General features: G+C 42.5%; 3 protein-coding genes across 8 annotated transcripts; 2 read left to right on the top strand and 1 right to left on the bottom strand.

The window, feature by feature from the left end:
* The first annotated feature begins 652 nt into the window (after positions 1 to 652).
* LOC120670914 (NAC domain-containing protein 105-like) lies at positions 653 to 5,102 on the top strand. Of its 2 annotated transcripts, none has more exons than XM_039951106.1 (5): positions 653 to 1,178; positions 1,351 to 1,563; positions 3,178 to 3,387; positions 3,545 to 3,831; positions 4,352 to 5,102. In XM_039951106.1, the coding sequence occupies exons 3-5, from the start codon at positions 3,204 to 3,206 to the stop codon at positions 4,904 to 4,906; spliced, it is 1,026 nt and encodes a 341-aa protein (XP_039807040.1). In that variant the 5' UTR covers positions 653 to 1,178; positions 1,351 to 1,563; positions 3,178 to 3,203; the 3' UTR covers positions 4,907 to 5,102. The 2 variants fall into 2 exon arrangements, with proteins under 2 accessions (XP_039807040.1, XP_039807039.1); XM_039951105.1 differs by having other exon boundaries at positions 654 to 1,178; positions 3,161 to 3,387.
* A 6,595-nt stretch (positions 5,103 to 11,697) lies between these two features.
* LOC120669564 (NADH dehydrogenase (ubiquinone) complex I, assembly factor 6-like) lies at positions 11,698 to 13,719 on the bottom strand. Of its 2 annotated transcripts, XM_039949348.1 has the most exons (3): positions 13,624 to 13,692; positions 13,432 to 13,528; positions 11,698 to 12,974 (listed from the first exon to the last, which is right to left on the bottom strand). In XM_039949348.1, the coding sequence occupies exons 2-3, from the start codon at positions 13,521 to 13,523 to the stop codon at positions 12,038 to 12,040; spliced, it is 1,029 nt and encodes a 342-aa protein (XP_039805282.1). In that variant the 5' UTR covers positions 13,524 to 13,528; positions 13,624 to 13,692; the 3' UTR covers positions 11,698 to 12,037. The 2 variants fall into 2 exon arrangements, with proteins under 2 accessions (XP_039805282.1, XP_039805283.1); XM_039949349.1 differs by lacking the exon at positions 13,432 to 13,528 and having other exon boundaries at positions 13,624 to 13,719.
* An 88-nt stretch (positions 13,720 to 13,807) lies between these two features.
* On the top strand, positions 13,808 to 18,972 carry LOC120669562. 4 transcript variants are annotated; one of them, XM_039949347.1, is made up of 15 exons: positions 13,810 to 14,273; positions 14,374 to 14,628; positions 14,754 to 14,933; positions 15,013 to 15,148; positions 15,644 to 15,978; positions 16,342 to 16,471; positions 17,136 to 17,264; positions 17,461 to 17,505; positions 17,656 to 17,735; positions 17,829 to 17,925; positions 17,997 to 18,086; positions 18,181 to 18,234; positions 18,312 to 18,377; positions 18,467 to 18,632; positions 18,712 to 18,972. In XM_039949347.1, exons 1-15 carry the CDS (start codon positions 13,882 to 13,884, stop codon positions 18,714 to 18,716), a joined length of 2,160 nt encoding a protein of 719 aa, XP_039805281.1. In that variant the 5' UTR covers positions 13,810 to 13,881; the 3' UTR covers positions 18,717 to 18,972. The 4 variants fall into 4 exon arrangements, 2 of the variants coding, with proteins under 2 accessions (XP_039805280.1, XP_039805281.1); XM_039949346.1 differs by having other exon boundaries at positions 13,808 to 14,273; positions 18,467 to 18,972; XR_005672698.1 differs by having other exon boundaries at positions 13,809 to 14,273; positions 14,754 to 15,148; positions 17,656 to 17,739.
* Positions 18,973 to 21,542: the final 2,570 nt, after the last annotated feature.

The following is a 21,542-nucleotide window of genomic DNA, read 5'->3' as shown; positions in this document are numbered from 1 at the left end:
GCATGATACCAGAAGATACGCATATATCCCTCCAAATCCTTTTCACACTAGGATTTTGTGTGAGAGAAAAATAATACTGGCTGGTTGGCTGACAAGCCAAGTGAACACGGTGATTATATATATTAAGTATATATGTGAATGTCGATGAAACACGAAAGGTCTTGGAATACTTCAATTTGAGGCAAAATTAAATTTATGGATAGCAAGTCGCCCAAATTTCCAATTTGCTCCAAGTTTATTTGAAAAGGCAAAATCCTAACTAAAGAAAATCTCATTGTTGCTGCATGCCTTGCCTAGCAATTACGATCTAATTACACCATTCAGGAGGGCAGCCTTGATTTGGGAGGAAGATGATCGATCTAGTGATGAGCCGAGTTGAATGAAGTATTGCATTGCAAAGTGGGAAAGAAAAAGGAGGAAGGAGGAAAAGAGGTTGATGATGGGAAGGAAGAAGGAATGATGGCGCGAGGCAGTGGATAGGGGATTTGTTTGGTGCTGGTCGGCCGGGCCGGCCTTTAGCTAGTTTTTTGCGTGTGACCTAGGGTCCCACCTCGAGGCCGGGACGACTAGACAATAAGGTCGCTGTTCTCCTACGTCTCCTCAGCCCGGCCTCCACGCAGCACCTTGCTCCATCTCCATCTATCCTACTCTCTCTCTCTCTCTCTCTCTCTCTCTCTCTCTCTCTCTCTCTCTCTCTCTCTCTCTCTCTCTCTCTCTCTCTCTCTCTCTCTCTCTCTCTCTCCGCCGTACCCTGGCTAGCAAGCTCTTCTTCTTCCTCGTCGATCATCTCTCACTTTGTTGATCATTAATTGCCTCTGATCGATATTCACGGCCACCATAGATAGATTGTGAGCTCGCTCGTCGATCTATCTCTGCTATCTAGCTGTTTCTTTATACTCTCTTTCATCAGGCTAGGGCGGCCTCCACTTGCATTGGTTTCCTTTTAACATTTCCATCAATCCCGTTCTCTGCATTTAGTTTGATCTCGTCAACCCCGTTCGTCCCCCCGTTCCCGTTCCCGATCTGCACACGGCAGCCGCCCTCCCTCCCTCTCTCCTCCCTTCTCCTCTCTCTCTGTGTGCTAGCTAGGCTAGGCTACGAGGAGGAAGGGAAGAGGAACAAGGGAGTTTGTATGCATAGCTCATGCAGATCGATGAACTCTTGCCTGCTATAGCAAGGTAGGTATCATACCTCATGCTACATATATATGCTGTGAGTTCAACCTAAACTACTACTATTCGATCGGTTCATCAATCGATCTCTGACTTGTGATTTCTTCATTTCTTGTGCTGATCCTCTTGTTCTTGTACTCGTATCTATCTGTGACATTCTTCTTGGGATCTGATCCAGATAGTGACCTAGAGAGAGAAAGAGGGAGGGAGCTAGAGAGAATACACAGAGCAACCAAAAGACAGGGAGAAGGAAGATCAGAAAAGGTTCTTCATTTCTGTCTCCTGGCTCTATGTACTATATATAGCTGCAGCTAGCAAGCTAGATCTTCTGCATTTGTACAAGGTTTCATCACATCTCTCTGATTCGGATTCCAACTAAGATCAAAGAAAGGTATACACACAGCTCTCTCTCTCTCTCTCTCTCTCCAGATTTATTCTGTGACGATCTTGTTCTATACTTTGTATGTTGGATCTCACGGCCGGGTTGCATTATATTCAGGCATATATAAGACCTTGATTTAATTAGTTAGAACCCTAGAGATATATATAGGACTATATATATATATTTACGATATGAATATGATATATATTATCTATATCGATCTATACATCTCTCTCAATTCAAATTCAAATGTACATATACAAATAGTCTCGTCTTGATATCTGGAAATAAACTGTTTTTTGTTATAACGTACAGTCTACGAAACACACACACACACAATTGGGGTCATAAGTCATAACATACAAGCAGTGCTGCAATGATTTTGTCTTCTAGACATATTTTCGAAAGGGCCAGATTATTAGCTAGGTTGCACGACGAGTACTAATCAGTAGTATGTAGAATACAAGTATGAATAATACATATATAATTTTTTGCTACGCCAAGTTTGAAATCAAAACCATTTACCATTGTTACCTTAAGTGCATCAAAGTCTAATTTGATTTCATTTATTTATATTATGGAAAAAACCTTGGCGGTGTTATTCTAACTATCAGACAAATGAAAGAATCCCTGCCTGTTTTAGGCATGTGTGGGGTATACGCGGCATATAATTTCTATAGGAGTTTTGTTTCACATTTAATTTGTCTCTCTCCCACTGTGCCCTATACATTATGCTGGATGGTGTGATGAAAAAATTGTACTCGATGTGGACAGAATATATAGTATCCATCTCTACAAGAAAAATATAGTGCATATGTTCTCTTATGAGAGATAATAATCATACATGCCACAAGATCTTTTGTACAAGTCGTACAGTGTACACATTAGTATAGTACTATACTATACTATATTAATTAATCCATATCAATGGTATGCGCAATAACTGATCCGAACATAAATCGGTTCAAATTAATCAATATATCCACCCTATTCTACATTGAGCAGAACGAAAATGATGGTTACTTAGATGTCACCAGCTAGCACATACGATCATGCATAGATGCAATGCGTGAGTGCCACACGTACTTTAGTGGAATCGTTGATGGAGACCCCAATGCAAGGGGGATGAAATACACTATGCACATCATGCATACATCTAGTGATCATATAGAGACCAGCCAGCAGCCTGCACTAGGGAGGGCCTGCAGGACATGTATGATGAGAGAAGCTTTCAGCAGCAGCAGCAGCAGCAGGGGAACATTCCACAAAGAGTAATGAGTGGGTGATGCTCAGCTGCTCAGCACCACATATATACATCACATGCATGCATTGAGGCCATTAGTGCATGCGTCACTACTGCAAATCATCATGCTTGCTTCGAGTATTACTTTTTACCTGTCCATTATTATTATCGCATGCGTCCGATCCTCTGCTAGGTTAAGTTAAAATTATGATGGTACGCATATGCATTCATCAATTGCACCTGGATGGCAGGCCGGGTTGTGTGGTCTAGCTAGATATTATAGCTAGCTTAGCTTGATACAAAACATGAATTCATGATCTGAGATCAATCGTCTAACGCCTTCTAATCTATTAATAATTTCAGATTACATTGATCAATAGATCCCAGCCTGTCGGTCAATATATAGATGGGTATGAGCAGCACACAAGCACAGACGACGCAGCAGCTAGTTCCTCCAGGTTTTCGGTTCCACCCGACCGACGAAGAGCTTGTGGACTACTACCTCAGAAAGAAGGTGGCCTCGAGAAGGATTGATCTCAACGTCATCAAAGATGTAGATCTTTACAAGATAGAGCCATGGGATCTCCAAGGTCAGTCATTGGTAATCGTTACTGCATACATTATATTATTATTAATTACCTGATCATATCTATCATATATACGATCTAGTGTCTCAATTACATACATTATATATTCTCATACACAATTAATTTGTGTACCATATATATCGATGCATGCATACTGCAGAGAAGTGCAGGTTGGGAGGACCTGGCGAGGAAGAGCAGAATGAGTGGTACTTCTTCAGCCACAAGGACAAGAAATACCCGACTGGCACCCGGACCAACCGGGCCACCGCTGCCGGGTTTTGGAAGGCCACTGGCAGGGACAAACCGATCTACGCCAACAAGCAGCGGCAGCTGGTGGGCATGAGGAAGACCCTGGTGTATTACAAGGGCAGGGCTCCCAACGGCCACAAGTCCGACTGGATCATGCACGAATACCGCCTTGAAACCAATGAGAATAGCCCTCCGCAGGCAAGTCATTGATCTTTTATTTATTTATCTATCTATTTATCATATAAGCAATGTTCAAAATACATTACACAACATGCATAAAGAGTTCAAAATGCGAATCCTAAAATGTCATATTGGTCTCAATGGTCATTATATTCTGTGTACCGATCAATTCTTTGCCACATCTCCCCTTTAGTACCCAGCTGATAGCCATGCAGTTCTCAGTTGTCGTCGTTACTCGATCATTGCAACCAGCTTTACCTGCATATCAGAATATCATGAACAAAAATGACCACCGACAGTATTACTTTCCAAGGATACAGTCTACTCAAGCTTATTGCATCTCAACGTTCATCCTAAAAATAGGACTGCTCTAAGTCAACTGCATACTACTCCCTCCATCCCAAATTATTAGTCATTTTAGTTTTTCTAGGTGAATAATTTTTCCTATGCATCCTCTAGATATATATTATGTCTAAGTGCATAGCAAATTCTACTAAATTACTAATTACATTTTCAACATGCACCGTCTGTATTTCAGGAAGAAGGATGGGTAGTATGTAGGGTGTTCAAAAAGCGACTACCAACAACAAGAAGAGAATCAGACCATGATGCACCATGCTGGTATGTTGATGAGGATGGACCCTTCATGCATGACCTTAACTCCCCCATGAACAGAATGCCGCCACATCACGCCATGTCACAGCTGCAAGAACAGCACCTCCAAATGCTGAACAACACCTACAAGAGGGAGCTGAAGCTACAATTCCAAATGTCAAGCCATCATGTTCTCAACACCATTCCTCACGAGCTAGAGAGTCCTTCCCTCCATTCCTTGTTGGTCTCACCAGATCATCAAATAAATTTGCACCACCATGCTCACCAGCATGTTCAGCTCATGGATGATGCAGTCGACCAAGTCACCGATTGGAGAGTTCTAGACAAGTTTGTTGCATCTCAACTTAGTCATGATGCAACAAAGGGTGTAGATTATACTGACGAAGGAGATATTATTCAGGTCAATGAGAAGCAAGAGGTGGCTACTGACTATGCGTCAACGTCAACATCCAGCACCCAAGTTGATCCATGGAAGTGATGATGCAATTAATCAAACATAATACCTCATATAGAAATATTATCTTAAGATCTACAATAATGATGATTATTATATCGGAACAATTGGACAGCTAAGTAATTTGATCTCCGGAATTACGTGTAAATATATAAGTATTGAGATGTGTATCATTGTACTACGTACTTATTATATATGCGTTTCAGGATGTTGTACTGAATACTGTGTTTTATATGAAATAAGGTCATGGAGAACTCAGATGCTTCATGAATCATGATTTGTAATAGGTGACACTATTTCAGTTATGTGATAGTAAGATCTATCAACAAATTAACCATATTACATATTTGTATTTTGCTGTGATTCTATATAATGTACTTTTGGCATCACTTTTTTTCCTTTAAGTGGAATACTATTATGGCAAGTTATTATTAGATAATATGAAATCCCTAAAGTGCCGTGGTTAGAAAGAGAGAGAGAGAGAGAGAGAGATGATGCAAAAAAGACATGCATTCTAAATCTCAAACGATATTGTGGAGTTATATGAATTATTTTCGCAGAGCTGTAGCATCATTACTCCTAAAAAAATTTCAGTACACTTGACCAACTACATATATCTATCTCTATCTCTACTATTTCTAAAGCAAGCAATGATTCCTTCATCCGTTAATCGGAATCCGGACAAATCAATTGGAATCCCAATCAAAACCTAGACAATCAATGCCTCGTCCGGTCACAACACATGAGTGAAAGAGCACATAGTTGGTCTCACGTAGGTCCGGGTAAAATTTATATTACACGTAGCAATGCATGACACCGTGCTAGTGATATATAATAAGATGTTCATACATGTACCACTATATACTTCTAATACTTTGCATCATCTTTTTCTAATATGAAAGTAAAAAAGTTCTATGTAGAAAAAATGTTGGAAATATATCAAAAGTGTGTGCGCGCAAGTTAGCTGTTGGACTAAATCAATTCTTAATAAAGCAAGAATTTGAAGGATATGACTAATAATTTCCTATATGTGATCCGAATTGGAAGGGTGAACAATCATTCTTGCATTGTCAATTTGTATGGGATGTGAATATGAATCCATTTATTCTACAGTCTATTATCAGGGACCAACTCATTTACTGATAACTCCTCGTTCGTTCTATTTATAAGAACACACACAGGACTAATTAACTAACATCTAAAAAAACGCAGAATACATGTGCCTAATTCTTATTTTTCTAGAAAGAAGGCTATATGTATATATGAACGAAAAATATACTGAGACATGTTTTTTTACGTTACATTTGAATACATTGCAACTAGTTTGCTTGAATAACTCTTTTGGAAAAGTTTTCTTGGATAACGTGTGTTCAGGGCTTCAAAGCAGATCAGCTATGACTTGCTGTATCTGAGTCCGAAGGTTATACATGTGTTACGTAGAGCCTAAACTTCATCCACTATCTGCAATTAATGAGGAACAAATTTCAGGCCAGGATATTAGTGGCACCATCATTCGAAACTTCTCGGATAACAGTACTTACGGTGGCTATGTTCTATCAAAATTAACACCGATAATCACATCAACAAGGGACTCTATCACAGATCATCACACTCTCACACAGGTGTGTGTGCGCGCCCTGGTCTGGAGTAACTGCTTAAGGAATCACTGAGGATGTGTAGACCTCAATTACAGTATAACGACTATATATATATATGATATGATGCAACGGACAAGATCATAATTGGTAAGGCAGAACTGGACAGGAGTATTATAGCAGGCAACTAATTGATACCTAGAGTAGGATGCTTAATAAGAAACGATATGAAGAAGACTAAAGGGCACATGCATGTAAAAACTTGTCCAGATCGAACATATCATCAGGCCAAAGAATGGAAACTAACTAAAACTCGGTTTCATCATATATGTAGTTATAAACACATGCCATGAGCATCAATACAAGAAGTACTTGGACAAGCAAAGGCATAACAATTCTTTTCAAAGGGATATATAGAATGATAGCACAGACGACTCACTCTGTCGTATACCAAGTTGACCAGTAAATAAATGTCTATCTAGAGAACAGTTAAGGTGAAAAAAATGCCAAGTTTCCAAATATTAGGTGAAAAAAATGGTAATAACAGTAACATTAACTCACCTACCACAGAGAACACACTGGTGATCATGGCCCACAGGGATTACGTGGAGCAAGCACAAGCCGGATGACAAGATTACAGGAGAGAGCTAGAGATAACGGATGATAGCGACACGTCTGAAGGAGTGGTACCAATGCAGGGATCCAAGGGCAATGCTTCCTGGCCGTTGCTTTAAGAGATTAAAGATAGCAAGCATATGCATAGGAGCAGCAAAGAAGACATGGATGTATGCATTGCATGCCTCCCACCAACTGATCGAGCTTCCGGCTTATATAGTGCAAGCCCCACATACACCTGACTGCAAGCCGGCCATGCCGACACACTCTCTTCAAGCAATATAATGCAAGCATTGCACACTCCAGAAAAGCATGGCCTGCGGCATCACATCTCTCAACTACTACCTAGCTGTGTATACTACATGGTATGATGGGATACATACGGGCCTGCATGTCAGTGGCTACAGTCCGAGAGGAAAAAAGGCAACCACAATATGAAGGAATTATTTGCGCGTGTATGAGGGTAGAGAGAACAGAGAAGGTATGGAAAAAGGCAGGGGTGTTGGTAACCAGGCAGGCAGCAGCTTGCATGAATGAGATCGATGGAGGATGAGATGAGAGGGGGCATCGAAGTGGGTATAATTAAGTACATGGAGAGAGAAAGAGAAGGGGAGGGGATGTTTGTTTGTAGAAGAAGATAACATGATGCCTGCGTGAAAGCCCTCATGTGAGACCCCATCATTTCTGCTCACAGCGCTTCTAAATCTCTAGTTAATCCGCCATACACATCTGCAGTTTTCACACTGCATGTACAATCATTCATGTGTCAATCTTATTCCCAACCAAACAAACAATATTAAAAAGGATTCCATCATATTGTGGGACATGCATATAAGAAGCTAATAGACGCTACGTTACACATATAGATAGATGCACATGCACTCACTACTATAGAAAATATTTTCAGCGCCAACATTTTCACCGCCGGTTCTTAAGGGACCGGCGGTGAAAACACTACTAGAAAACAAGTCTTAGGTCCACCCCAAAAGTACCGGTATGGAGATGAACCGGTACCTATGAGCATAGGTACCGGTTCATCTCCATACCGGTACTTTTGGGGTGGATGAAATCTTTGAATGAGCCTTAGGTACCGGTTGGTATTATCAACCGGTACCTAAGGCTCTCCATAGGTACCGGGTGGTAACTTTTATATTAGTACCGGGTGGTACCACCAACCGGTACCTTTAGACGAGCCTTAGGTACCGGTTGGTCAACCGGTACCTTAGACTCATCCATGGGTTACTTCAAAAGGAAAGCATCTCCTTCTCAATCAGAAGAACTGTGTAGCTGAGATGGTAAAGGAGCAACGCGCAAGGCTAGAGGTCGCGAGTTCAAATCCCAGCCAAAGAGAATATTTTTCGTGAATTTTGGAGGCCTTAGGTACCGGTTAATTTACCTGGTACCAAAGGCTCCCGGTACCAAAGGCTCGAGCCTTTGGTACCACTTTCGGGGTACCGGTTCAAAAAACCGGTACCAAATGGCACCTGCAACCGGTGACTTAAGGCATTTTTCTAGTAGTGAAATATTTCACCGCCGGCCCTAGATCAGTTGGGTGCAGTGGGGAATAGGACCGGCGGTAAAAACGATTTTCACCGCCGACCCTAACTACATGTCGGCGGTGAAAATGAATCTGTAGTAGTGAGTAGTGAATTGAAAGAATGCCCAGGACATGCATATAAGAAACTAAAAAGAAAGATATGCGACCAAGGAAAAAGAGCTCCTTGTACTTGCTTCATTATTGTGTTCATTCCACGCTGGAGAAAGTATGTATGATGTCATCCATGGACCAAGACCCATGAGCTACCAAAACAAATATAACAACATTGATCTATTATTTCCACCAGTTCTTTTCTTGAAAGGAAAACAATCTTACTATTCTGCCTATCTCAGAAATGAATAGAATCATTGGGCTGCAAAAGAACAAAGACATGGACCCCTCAATATTTATAAAATGGAAATGCTTCACTCATATTTATAAAACAGCATATAACATCACAATGTGCACAATGATCAAAGTGAAATATATCAAGAATTTTATTCAAGGAATCATGCGGGAAAGTTCATTTATATATCAGTCCACAAGAAGGAAAAATATATCATCCAAAACAAGGGAGGAAAAGCTCAATTGAATCTATCTATTCTATAACTGATGATGTGGCTATGTTAAGCCAGATGCCCTAGAAAAGTAGCAATCCTTTCCAAATGCTGATTGTTACTAGTGTTTTAACATTTTTTATTTATTTCTGAAACCAATGTTAGTGTTCAACTCTCAACTCCTAAGCTAGTGCTATATATGATTGAACTTATGAGCATACGGCCCCTCTCTCATGCACACCTCCCAACTTTGACCAAGCTGATGAAGTAAGAAATAACAAATTGCAACCATGCATGCCTAGTTATCATCTAAGAACAACAGATATAGTTTTTTCCAATAAAACAAATATGTAACCTGAAGAAATAAGCAAACTCTTCAGTGCTGCCTCATGGGGGAAGTTCTAGAAAATACTTTGGTTTTTGGATTGAGCAACGAAGGCACATACAACTACTAGATATAAATTGCAGTTGGGTTTACAGAAATCTACCCCTGTTTTTTTAAACAAAAAAAAAATAGGAGACGCAGTTATAATGGTTTTGGATAGAATTTCACTAGATGGCAGGGCCAAACTTGCGTGCTGCCGCTGGGATTGGGAACACCAATCCTACCGCCGACTGCGGTGGCTGCATATGCAACAATGATTGCAGCGTGTCTCTTACCTGGAATTGATATGGCATGACTAAGCTGCACCTGTATGCAGCACTCAGGACCAAGAAAAATACACTCATGAGTTGAGTTGGGCATAGACTCAGCCACACATGAATACCATTCCCTAGCCGCAACCACAAGCAACCACAGTGAAACAACAATAATGCAGCTAGTTCTGGAGGCAGAAGCAAACATGCATACGGTGTGGAGCTCACTTGGGGGACAACCTACAAGGGGACAATGCTTCTTCCATCAGTGATTGCTGTTTACTCCACCAGGGACCAGACGCTCAGAAAAAGGCATAAAGGGCACAAGCAAAAAAGGCTATGTTGAGTTGCTTTCAAGCGTCAGCACAGGTGTTTGTCCTAAGCACCTATCGGAGGTTTGCTACTTCTAATTTTTATTTGCCAGTTCCGAGGGGTTTGTTTGCCCAGTAATTCGAGCTCAAATGCTGTGAAATCTCCAGTTTTAAGGAAAAAAACAAGTAAAATAAGAAGCAGAATAGTACTTTGCGACTAATTTTTCGGTGTGTTTGGTAACAGTGGAGCTCTACTGCAGGTTATTCGCTTAAGTATGCGGAATTTATTATACCTTCATTTAACCAATATGTTCTTATCCATGGCCCATATGCAGTTCAAATAACGCTTCAACAAAACAACACCTTGGACCAGTCCAGCAGCAATATAAAATTGACCTGACCACATAATTAATTTTTAATGCTATCACGGCTAAGGAAGCTGTAAATAGTAAAGCAAGAATATACAAATATTTTCAAAAAAATATTCCAAATTATAGGCAACAGAGCCCTGAAAGGAATTTAATCACAACAGTGCTCAACTAAACCAGTGTTGTTTGTTTTTTACTAACAAATGGTTCCTTGGTGCCTCTGAGTTCATATTAGCATTTATAGCAAAATAAGAAGCATTAAAAAAGTAATTGTTTTGTTCGAACTGTCTATTCGATTCCAGATCAAGTGTTTAAGAGCAGTTCCATAGTTCCATGGCACTCCAGGTTTGTCAGTATGCATGCTTATGCATGCTCATTTCTTGAAGGCCTCAGAATGTTAAGCACTTTAGCAGTTATATGCTCCGTGACTTTTTTTTGAGACAACTTTCAGTGAACTAGTAAAGTTACATGGACAATTTGCTACTCATCAGAATAGGCTGCAAAGTAGTAAATGGTAATGGTGATTTCCTGTCATCGAGAAAAAATGACGAAAGCAGAAAAGAGCAGCAAAGAGAATAGTAGATGTTTTAGGTGGCTGATTAGCCGTAATACACCTGACAGTTGGCAGTTTTTATTGCAGCAAGAATAGAGCAATAGCACCTAGTTAATTGCAGCCTCGCCAAAGACATATTTAGTGGTAGGCACAAGAAGTGAGAGACTGATCGTTTGACCCAACAGGTGGCTCCTTACGTGGTATTGGCATGCTTACCTTAGAAAGAACTGGTGAAGGAGACAGACACCGAAGATGACCGTGGGATTGGTAGGTGAGCTTGTTGAGATCAACCTGGTTAGACAACACAACAAGAGAGGTAACACGATCAGGTGCCGTTCATTTCCCTGACCTTGACGAATCATGTTGCAGAGTAGGTGCTCCAGCCAGATTTTTCATGTTTCTTGCCGACTTTGTTGTTGCAGGCAGCAGAGCAGATGCCACGACTTTAAATCCCATAGGGATGTATCTCCATCAATCCGGCCCCTGCAGGCTGTGTAGGGGAGCGCGATCACATCACAGGCAGAATCGCCTGCTCCTGTGTCCTGCTAAGCCGCCGCCGGCCGACTCCACTCCTGGAGCCTCAATCGATTGGGAAAATCACAAACTGTATTCGTAACGTTCAAGCAAGCCTTGCAGAGCATAATAATCAATTAGCAAGGCTAGATGGCCATAACATAAAATAAATGTCGAAGGATACACATAATGTGAAAGGAGCCCAGAAGCGCAACGTATCCTCAGTACCAGTAGTACACACCACAGATTCACCTGCTTCATGTAAAAACGGTACTGGAAACAACAAAAACTTCCCAACAGTGTGTGGGAGATTGTACAGCAAGCAAAAAAAAGAATGCTCAAAGGTGATCGGTTGGAGCAATTAGCACACACTGCTCATCTTCTTGAATCTTACAGCAAAACCATGAGGGAAGCTTTGCTACAAGGAACAACAACCAGCAGTTCATTCCAAAGAACAAAGATGGCTGGATTCAGTACTTGTTTCGCCATGCATACCAGTTAAGCTTCAGCTGATACCACAGGGGAGAGACCCCGTGGACTCCCCTCGACACCCGCGAATCAAAGACATTGAACTCACATCTCCGCAGGGAATCTAGGAGGACCTGGGCTGGCAAGGCTGGAAGGAGCACTGGGATTGCCTCTCTTGGCACAGACGAGGCCAGGTCCCGTGCCCTGTGCAGGTGAGCCTCGGCAACAGATGCAACCTTGAAAACTGCATCAGGCAGCCTCTCGTCCATCCTGACCTCCGACCGGCCACCATCCCGTGTAAGCAGGCCGCACTCCTCGGCGATATTAGCTGGGATATACGGAATCACCCCTTGCTTATTTACATGGTGAGGCAGTGCCTTGAGCAGTAACAAGAGACCACTGGCTTTGCCGATGTGCGAGGCGGCGTGATCAGCGACAGTGGACTGTATACCACCAGCCTGCAGCGTCATGTAAAGGATGGTGGACTGGGTGTCTTCAGCATACCTCTCCAACTCAGCACTTGTCTCAGGAATGGCACCCTCATCACCGTTTGCGTCATTTATCCTTGCCTCCACAGACCTCTTGAGCCAATGCTTGCTTACCTTGTGCTCCGAAATAACCGAAGAGAGTGCCTGGGCAACGGGGTGCTCAACCAGCTTGTTGGCAAAGACCTTGTCGATCACTTCCTTCCACCAGAGGAGGCGCATGAGGCCAGTCTTAGGGTCCGACACAACGTCCATGGCTTTTGCTGTCTCGACGTTGAAGGCCCGAAAGGTGAATGCAGCCTTGCGCATGGCTGGGGGCAGGTGGAGAAGGCACAGATAGTGGTGGTAGTCATAGCTGCGGACTTGCTTAACGCAGTATGAGAGAGCTGCTTGTAGGCTACTGCTTGCTGCAGGTGTGGCGCTCATGAATCCTGTATCAGGTGTGAATAAGGTCCTGCAGGACACTCAAGATTGAGATGCACACAGTTAGATGCAGTATAGAACACCTGAACATAACAAGGTGTGGTAAGTTACTGACAAAGGAAATTAACAGGAAACACGAGTTTTGACCCAAGGAAAGAAATTTGGGTCCCAAGAAATTTCTGATCCAGTTTAAGGGGTTACTATTGAATGTCTGAACTTCCGAATTTGCACCCAAATCAAACATGGCATGCCCACATGCAATTTGCAATTGATTTGAAGCTGAACAACATACTATGGAACATACATACATACATAAAGAGGGTATAGAACAATTTGACATACATATTTTTTTTCGAAAGATTTTGACATACATACTCGGTGGACAGATATATGACAACAGAGATGGACAAACCACTAGAGGAGGATGTCCTGGCTGAACCAGTCGTGACCTAGCATAGTCTGGACGGAGATCGAGGAGGAAGGATTACCGCCTGGTGGCAGGCACCCATGGGGAGTAGGGCCGAGGAGAGGGAGAGCGCGGGGAGGGGAGGAGAAGGGGGCCGGAGGCGCAAGGATCCATACGGCCTAGGGTAGGGATCCGCAAGCCGATGAGCAGCACTCTATCAGAAGGGCAGAGCAGAGCAGAACAAGGGACAGAGGGACCGGAGGGAGAAGCGTACCGGTGCGTCGCCGGAGACGGCGGTCGGGCGGCGGCGGCGAGACGGGGAGAGATTTTTTTTTTTTTTGAGACGGGGAGTTCGACGGTCTGTACATCTATCAGGAGTGCTTTTGTTGTTAAGTGGGCCGAGCCGGGCCGGCCCAAAAGGAAGGAATTGAAAAGGAGGTTTCGTTTCGACCAGCCACGTGGGCTCTTGCCGGGCGTTATCCAACAGGCACCAGCACCACTCGACTCCAGCTCGCCGCCGGCCACCGCAGCGATGCTCCTCCTGCGCGCCCGCCCGCCCGCCGCCGTGCCGCTCTCCTTCTCCACGGCCGCCTACTACAGTTTCCCCCTGACCTCCCCGTCCTCCTCCTGCTGCTGCACGGCCGCGCGCTGCTCCGTCGGCTCCTCGGCCAAGCTCTCCGCCGTCAAGTTCGAGCCCCTCCGCTCCGACTCCGATCCTTGGGGTGCGGACCAAGGCGTGGCCACCACTGAAGACGGCGAGCAACAATTCAACAAGGATGGTCCGGAGAGGGATCGGAAGGGCATCCCCGGCATCCACGTGCCGCGCCAGCGCTACATCGCCGTCCCCAAGGCAGCCCTCCTCGACGCGGTCCTCTCCCAATTCCCCTCCGAAGCCGACGCCGCAGACTTTAAGCGCTGCGCCAGGTGCTCTGACATGCTTATTATGGATGTATAATATATGTGGCGGCTGCAGACAGAACAAATCCCAAGCAATCATCAATCTCCCTGTGCTTGTGCTGTGCAGATGCTTGGACGCCATCCTTCACGCCGAGCACAAGGGGATGCTCGAGGAGATGCGCACCTCTTACATGCTCACGCAGCGCCACCAGGAGGACCAAGACGATCAGACGGACAGCTCCGACGTCCAAGCCATCGTCAACGGCAAAACCTCCTCTGGCTTTTTCGGCATCACCCAAGAGGACGGGACATTATTCCTTACCAGAAGCCTGGGCTTGAGAACTCTGCTCGGACTAACCTCAGAACCTGGTTCCAAGACCAGGTAATAGCAAGAAATGGAATTGAATATATAGATAGTCTAGTTGGTTGTCTAACACAGTATTATGTTCGTGTGCCTTGGCTAATGATCGATTGCTTGTGTGCCTGGGGTATTTGGGGAAAAAAAAGAGCTGCTTTTGCAACTCAGTTCCAGCGCTCCTTCATGAACCTTCTACGCAATGCTCAGTTCGAAGAACTCTCTGCACAAGATTTGCTCTTGACATACGCCCTAAACACTGACTACCTCTTGACCTTGCCGATTTATGTTGACTGGAAAAAGGCAGCTGAATCCAATGCAATAATATTCAGGTGATCATTTTCTTCTTCCTTCCTGATGCACAGGCACAAAGCAAATTGTCGTGGTAAAACTTGTCATCGACTATTTCAGGCGTGGGTATGCTACTGAGAGGCAGAAAGGGCTCCTATTAGTTGAGAAACTCGATTACCTGCAATCAAAACTCTTGCAGAATATATTCTTCAGCCTCTCCAAACCCTTGAAAAAGCCAGGGAAATGGCTTAACGAGGTCAGTCAGTCTTTCTGTCCAGACATGCGTGTGCGTGATCATCAATATGTATTCTTGTCGACCTTCCATGCAATTAACCTTAACTCCTAGTAGCTAGAGTAATGTAATACACCTACACAGAGTTGTAAGTGGGTTCCAATGCTAAAATAACATATATCCCAGATCATCTACAAATGGTGTTAAGAGCTGAGGTATTGTTGCACACTATACTACATGTACTTTTGGTTCTTTGTACAATGGAATGAAATCATATTCAGCATTATTCCTATGCACACTTAGATTATTGCAAATTGATCCAAGCAGCTATCAGAACCATCTGGAATAATTTGAGTGCTGCAGTTCTCACAGCGTCTAGGCAACATGTTCTGAATTGCCATTCATGTTATGTTCAATTTCCGGAACTCTTATGGATTGTGGGACGCTAAAGCTGTCAATGTGTTTGCGGGTACCTGCGAACTGTTGGCTAATTGTATGTGATTATTTAGTTCATGGCAGGCTTTGAAAAGATCAACAGGGAACCAGGGATTTCAAATCTGGATCGATAAATTAAGAGACTGGCTTAAAGAGCAAACCTACGCAGATAATTCACTGTTGTTGATAGAAAACTCTTCATGGGACAAGCTTAGTTCTGATCAGTTACCCGATGATGATGTTCCTATTTGGATCGCTGCACAAAGGGCGGTGTCTCGTTACGAAGGAATTCTATCACCTGTTGGTCCTCGTGGTAGATTGTTAAGGAGACTGCTTACATGGACTGGCTTAATACCTTCTCTGCCTGAAGCAACGATAAAAACTGATGATGAGACTAAACATCTTGAAGGACATGTGAGGTTAGACCCCAAGAAGATGTGTCTTTCTCTTCACTTTAGGGATGCTATATCATGTCTCGGTAATAGTAGTAGTTTGTGCAAATTAATGCAGCTCAGGTGTACATTTCTGAAGCTAGTCCACACACACTCTTGTTCATTTGCACACATCCTTCGAGGCCACAACAGATGTTGTTGTTATCCTTCAAATGTTTCTTTCTGTAGATGTGGAAAATTTTTGCTACAACCAACAATAAAATTGTCCCCCCAAAAAATTATATTAAAATGGAGATTTTTCTTGTTAATTTCTTGTCTTGTGTTATCCTATAGCTTGACCGTTGATTTTTACTGTCTTAATAATAAAGTATATTCCAACTTTCCCTTCAGGCCAAATTTTCTACCAAGAATTACCCTTGCAAATATATGGCAACCTGCAAGCAGGGAATCTTGCAACAACAATTTTTGGGAGATAGTGAAAGTTTCTTTTCGTATCTTATTTGGGAGGTCCACTCTTCAGGTATGTGGGAAGTTGATTTCAGGTCACTCATTTTTTTACTGATACGGTTGCTGTCACAAAGAAGGCAGAGTGGTTTCTGTGTTAGTTCAATAACTGTTTGATCAAATACTTACATCACATGCAAGAGACAACATAGCCTTTTGTCCCAAGCAAGTTGGGATAGGCTAGAGATGAAACCCAAGAGAAACAAAGGTCACGGTTCAGGCACGTTGATAACTAGTCTCCAAGCGCTCCTATCCAAAGCTACCTCTTTAGAAATATTCCACTCCTTAAGGTCTCTACTAACCGACTCGTCTCCAAATACTTGCATCACATGAGGGAGGGAGGGGGGAGAGGAGCAGGTGCACATATATGGCCATGAAGTGCCTTGGACATCAAAACAAAAGCTAAAAATGCATTTCAAATAGGACACAGGATGTACACAACTATTGTCCCAATAATCTGACATGATACTATCATGGATGGACACAGGTGCCCCATGTATCATTGAGGCATCGATGGCAAGCAAATAAGGGATTGAATAATTTTGCATATGGCAAATAAGGAACTGATCTTCAATCGAATGATTTGCCTGCTGTTCTGTTTGTACTTGGGTGTCATTAAACCACAACAATGTTACGGTACACAAGATTTGCAAAGAAGATGCATAACTTTTCTTTGACAGGAACCAGCATTCCAAGAGTTGATCCTATTATATACTGATGAAACTGCTCAAAGTGAAAAGAAGGATAAATCTGAGATGCTTCCGCTACAACTAAAAATTTATGAGAAGATTCCGATCCCAGATCTGCCAGTAAGTGCCTGAGCCTCTGATATCCGGACAGTTATAATACCTATTAACTTTCATAGCTAATAGAATGAGAAAATTGACCAGAAACTCCTAGTTATTTAATTATTTTAGTACTGATATGGCTTTCAAAAACCTGCACGCTGTTCACCACATTGGCAAGTGGCGACATAGTAACTATCATGCTAAAATTTGTCTGCAGGTGGTTTTTCCCCACAAGAAGTTGTCCTTCCGCATCCTAGATACAGTAATTCTCTATGGAACTTATCTTTTTATTATCATTCCCCATTGCCCATGTAAACACTTTATAAATTCTACAAATGCAGGAGTATAATTTGTTACTATTTTATTTTAGTCCACTTCGGTTTGTTAATAGCCTTTTTCTTTTTTAATACAGGTAAGGCTGGACATAGCTACTGTAATAGGTCTGTTGGCATACGTTGTCAACTACAAATTTGAGAGTTTGGCCTCATCTCCGTAAGTATGTGATTTGTATCAGTAGCTGATGGAACCACTTATTTAATTAAGAAAGTAATGTATGTTATTTTTTCCTTTTCCATGGTAATGCAGGTCAGCTTTTCTCCTTGATATAATCGCTATTAGTGCACTGCTGATACTTGTGTTCCGTGTAGCACTAGGCTACAAACAGACTCGGGACAGATACCAGGTAAATAATTTGCTTTTTTTTTCTTTCTATTTTACAACACGACCCTTTAGTTAACTGTATATCTTTCCCAGCTTCTTGTGAATAAGACGTTGTATGAGAAGACATTAGCAAGTGGGTTTGGTTCAATTTACTTTCTTCTGGATGCTTCTGAGCAACAACAGGTTAGATTCATCCTGAGCAGGCAAAGCATGATTTGCAATTTTGGGTTTTGCTGTTTGAGGGAAATAATCCCATTAAATGATTGGTCTTGTGCAGTATAAAGAAGCACTGTTGGTTTATGCTATGTTGCTGTGCAGAAAGAAGTATCAGGTAGTGCATGCTTTGCGCTTGGTACCTCGACTCGTATCCATCTGTGTTACTGACTAGTCTTGACTTTTCCTATGCAGGTGTCATCGCGTGCAAGCATCAGAGATACCTGCGAGCAATTCATGTACGAGAAATTCAAGGCGAAGGTGAAAAACAGTATTTTCTTGTACCCTCTTGTTTCCCATGATATGTTTAGATGATGACGGATTGAGGTTTTTTTTTATTTAACTTGTAGATTGAGATGCCGATTGACAAGGCTATAGAGACGCTTGTGCGGTTGGGGTTGGTGATGGAGCTTCCAACCAATGGTGGGTCGCGCGTGGTTGGTGTTCCATGTTCAGAAGCATATGAGATCCTGAGAGGCCGGTGGGATAGCTTGTTGGAACACAAAACAGAGCAAGGTGGGTGGGCGTTGCTATGATGGCTTTATAGGAGTCTTGGGTTGCCTTATGTCTGAAATTATCTGTGTGTTTTGTGCAGCCTGATGTAAATCTTATCGTTGGAATGGCGGCAACCAGACCACCTTGCATTTGAGCCGTCTCTGGATCTGGCTGCTGTACATACATAATACATGGCTGGCTATTCGCGTCCAAATTTGGACTGCTGATGGAGAGATGGCAAATGCAAATGAAGCAGAGATGGCAAATGCGTTATGTGCATGCTTAGGACAAGCGATCAGCATTAGTACTGTTGATTGATGCAATATATCGCCATTATTATTTCATAGATATATTGTTATATGGTGCTGGTGATCCATCTCATCTGGGCCTGGTTGCGTTGGGCAGGGCTCCTTGGGCCGCCCTGGGAATCGATCGAGAAGAGACTAACTAGTAGCAACTAAATGGATAAACCTTCCGTCTCTCAAAAAGAAAAAGAAAAAAAACTAAAAGGATCATTATACCTCTGGTCCTACCGTCCGTCCGATGCAGTTGTAACGAATTTCCGTGCATTTCTCCGATCCGATCCGGCGAAATTCGTCAAATTGGCAACCTCGGAAACTCCTTTTTGTGCGCGAGTCGTTGCAAATATATAGTGCACTGCACTCGGTAATTAACCTCCTCGCCTCGCCTGTAGGAGGAGGAAGCAATCTACTCCTAGGTTAATTGCTCTTCTCGCCTCTCTTAATTACTACTCCCTCCGTTCCAAATTATAAGTCATTCCAAGAATCTTAAAGAGTCAAACTATTTTAACATTTGATTAAAATTATATAGAGAAATATAAAAATTTATGACATCAAATAGATATACTATGAAGATATAACTAACAAAGAATCTAATGATATTTAATTGGTATCATAAATGTTATTACCTTGCTATATAAATTTAGTCAAACTTGAAAAATTTGACTCTCTAAGATTCTTGACATGACTTATAATTTGAAACGGAGGGAGTATTACCTTGCTGGTTGTGTTCTTTTCGTGTGTCTCATGTCATCTAGGGTTGTTTCTCAGATCTCACCTCTTTGGTACTAGATTTTTTTTTTGTTTTAGTAGTTTTTTAATACAAAGACGATGGATGGATAGACATATATGTACCTTCTTATCCTCGAAGGAAAAGGAGGCCAACGGGGGCATCGATCTACTGTTACTGGTTCCACATGCCCCGGAGTAGTGTGTGCCTTGCTGCCAGCTAGAATTTGCTTCCTCGACACATGCGCACGGATAACCTTGCCTCGCAAACAATTTTGTCCAGCCAAATAAACGCTACTGCTCAACGGTTGGTAACTCTTTAGCGTTTAGATGGTTTGAACGGTATTTAAATGAAATTAAACAGGCTGAATAACTTTATATCATATCGTTAAATATGCATGCTCATCTAATATATGTATTTATGCATACAAAAGTCCAGGTGTATATATTTGTACATATGCATGCATGAAATTAAGTATACACATATTTATTCATGTATACATATAAGAATGCAAGCAGATTTGTCTTTATTTGCCTATAAACCGTGGCGGCTATTTAGCCCATCTAATAACGTTTAATTCTTTCTGTTACCCGTACGTTCAGGTCGTTTATTCCCTTTATTTATCATTTATTAAACAATCAATCATCTAATAATTAATGCACAATTTACAGCCTAAATAATACAGTTTACCTCTACCTGTCGTTTAGCACGGTTACATGCTGTTGAAATGCTGCACCAGGTGTGTCCGTTTAATAAACCATGCATTTACCCCATTTAATGATCGTGCGACACGTCTAGATGACCGTTTAGTCTGATAAACATATAAACGTAAGTGACCGACTGTTTAGCATTTAAAACTTACTGTTTAAAATTTAGAGGTCGTGTTTAGTAGAACATTATATTGAGTTGGACTCTTCTTCCTCCTGCGCGATGACCAACCTCCAAGCTTACTGTCCCACTCAACTTGGCGGGCATCCCCCTCCGGTTCATGCTGGCCTTGACTACGACACCTCTGGAAGAAGGCAAGGTATAGTAGCAACTCGCTTTGTAGGCGGGTGTATGATCGATGAAGTGTCCGTACGATGGCAACGACCGACAAAGCCTCAAATTCAGGGGCGTCGCAACTGATGCCCTTTTAGAAATAGCCTAGCTATTGTGAAATAGGCCAGCCCACTTGATGATTTCGTAAGTGCAGATCGGTCCAAATAGAATGAAACGCTGTAAAAGCACATAGCTACTACTACAGTCACAATATATATTGCATATACTTCATTTTGAAAATATATGACACGTGGCATTGGAGTCGTTGTGCTGCTCGGACATTGACACTCTTGCTTCTCTTTCACTTGGATCGAGCTCCATACATGTTGTTAACTTGATCTATCGGGAGCGGCTAAGTGGACATGCAAATATATCTCTCTGATTTTTTTTTGGTTTTTTTCTGAAAGCAACCCCCTCCATCTCTTCATGTATGTCAGCTGTGACTATCTAGCTATCTGCAGTGCTTTATTTCGTTTTTCTCCTACTGCTGGTAATTTATTTATTTATTTTGATAGCCTCACCGTACCTATTTTTATGAGATAGCCTCACTTTTGTGGGACTCGATCGCTTGCGAGGCCCATCAAGGAAAATGGTAATAAACAATCACTCTGTTCACTTGGCTGTGGCTGATGACTATTACTGATTTGTTATAAGAGAGTACTACTGCTAACTGGCTAGTAGCTGGTGGCTGGTGCTGATTTAGTATGTGAGAGCAGTACTGCTTACTGGCTAGTAGTTGGTGGATGGTGGCTAGTAATAACCGCCTCCCGGCCACCTCCGCCCGCGCCACCATCTCCCGGCGTCCAACAGCGCTTCCTCCTCCAAGGCGCTGGGAGGGCAATGCGGTCCAGGTGTTCCGCG

The sequence above is a fragment of the Panicum virgatum genome, chromosome 4N, assembly GCF_016808335.1.
Source record: "Panicum virgatum strain AP13 chromosome 4N, P.virgatum_v5, whole genome shotgun sequence".
Lineage (NCBI taxonomy): Eukaryota > Viridiplantae > Streptophyta > Magnoliopsida > Poales > Poaceae > Panicum > Panicum virgatum.
This window is presented reverse-complemented; position numbering and strand designations above follow the sequence as displayed.

What these genes read in the sequence shown, in the direction of transcription:
- LOC120670914 (XM_039951106.1), top strand. Translation starts at nt 3,204, where the DNA reads ATGGGTATGAGCAGCACACAAGCACAGACGACGCAGCAGCTAGTTCCT. An exon ending in AGAGCCATGGGATCTCCAAG is followed by an intron (nt 3,388 to 3,544) that starts GTCAGTCATTGG and finishes TGCATACTGCAG; the next exon opens with AGAAGTGCAGGTTGGGAGGA. An exon ending in ATGAGAATAGCCCTCCGCAG is followed by an intron (nt 3,832 to 4,351) that starts GCAAGTCATTGA and finishes TCTGTATTTCAG; the next exon opens with GAAGAAGGATGGGTAGTATG.
- LOC120669564 (XM_039949348.1), bottom strand. Translation starts at nt 13,523, where the DNA reads ATGGATCCTTGCGCCTCCGGCCCCCTTCTCCTCCCCTCCCCGCGCTCT. An exon ending in TGGGTGCCTGCCACCAGGCG is followed by an intron (nt 12,975 to 13,431) that starts GTAATCCTTCCT and finishes AGTGTCCTGCAG; the next exon opens with GACCTTATTCACACCTGATA.
- LOC120669562 (XM_039949346.1), top strand. Translation starts at nt 13,882, where the DNA reads ATGCTCCTCCTGCGCGCCCGCCCGCCCGCCGCCGTGCCGCTCTCCTTC. An exon ending in GACTTTAAGCGCTGCGCCAG is followed by an intron (nt 14,274 to 14,373) that starts GTGCTCTGACAT and finishes TGTGCTGTGCAG; the next exon opens with ATGCTTGGACGCCATCCTTC. An exon ending in ACGAGAAATTCAAGGCGAAG is followed by an intron (nt 18,378 to 18,466) that starts GTGAAAAACAGT and finishes TTTAACTTGTAG; the next exon opens with ATTGAGATGCCGATTGACAA.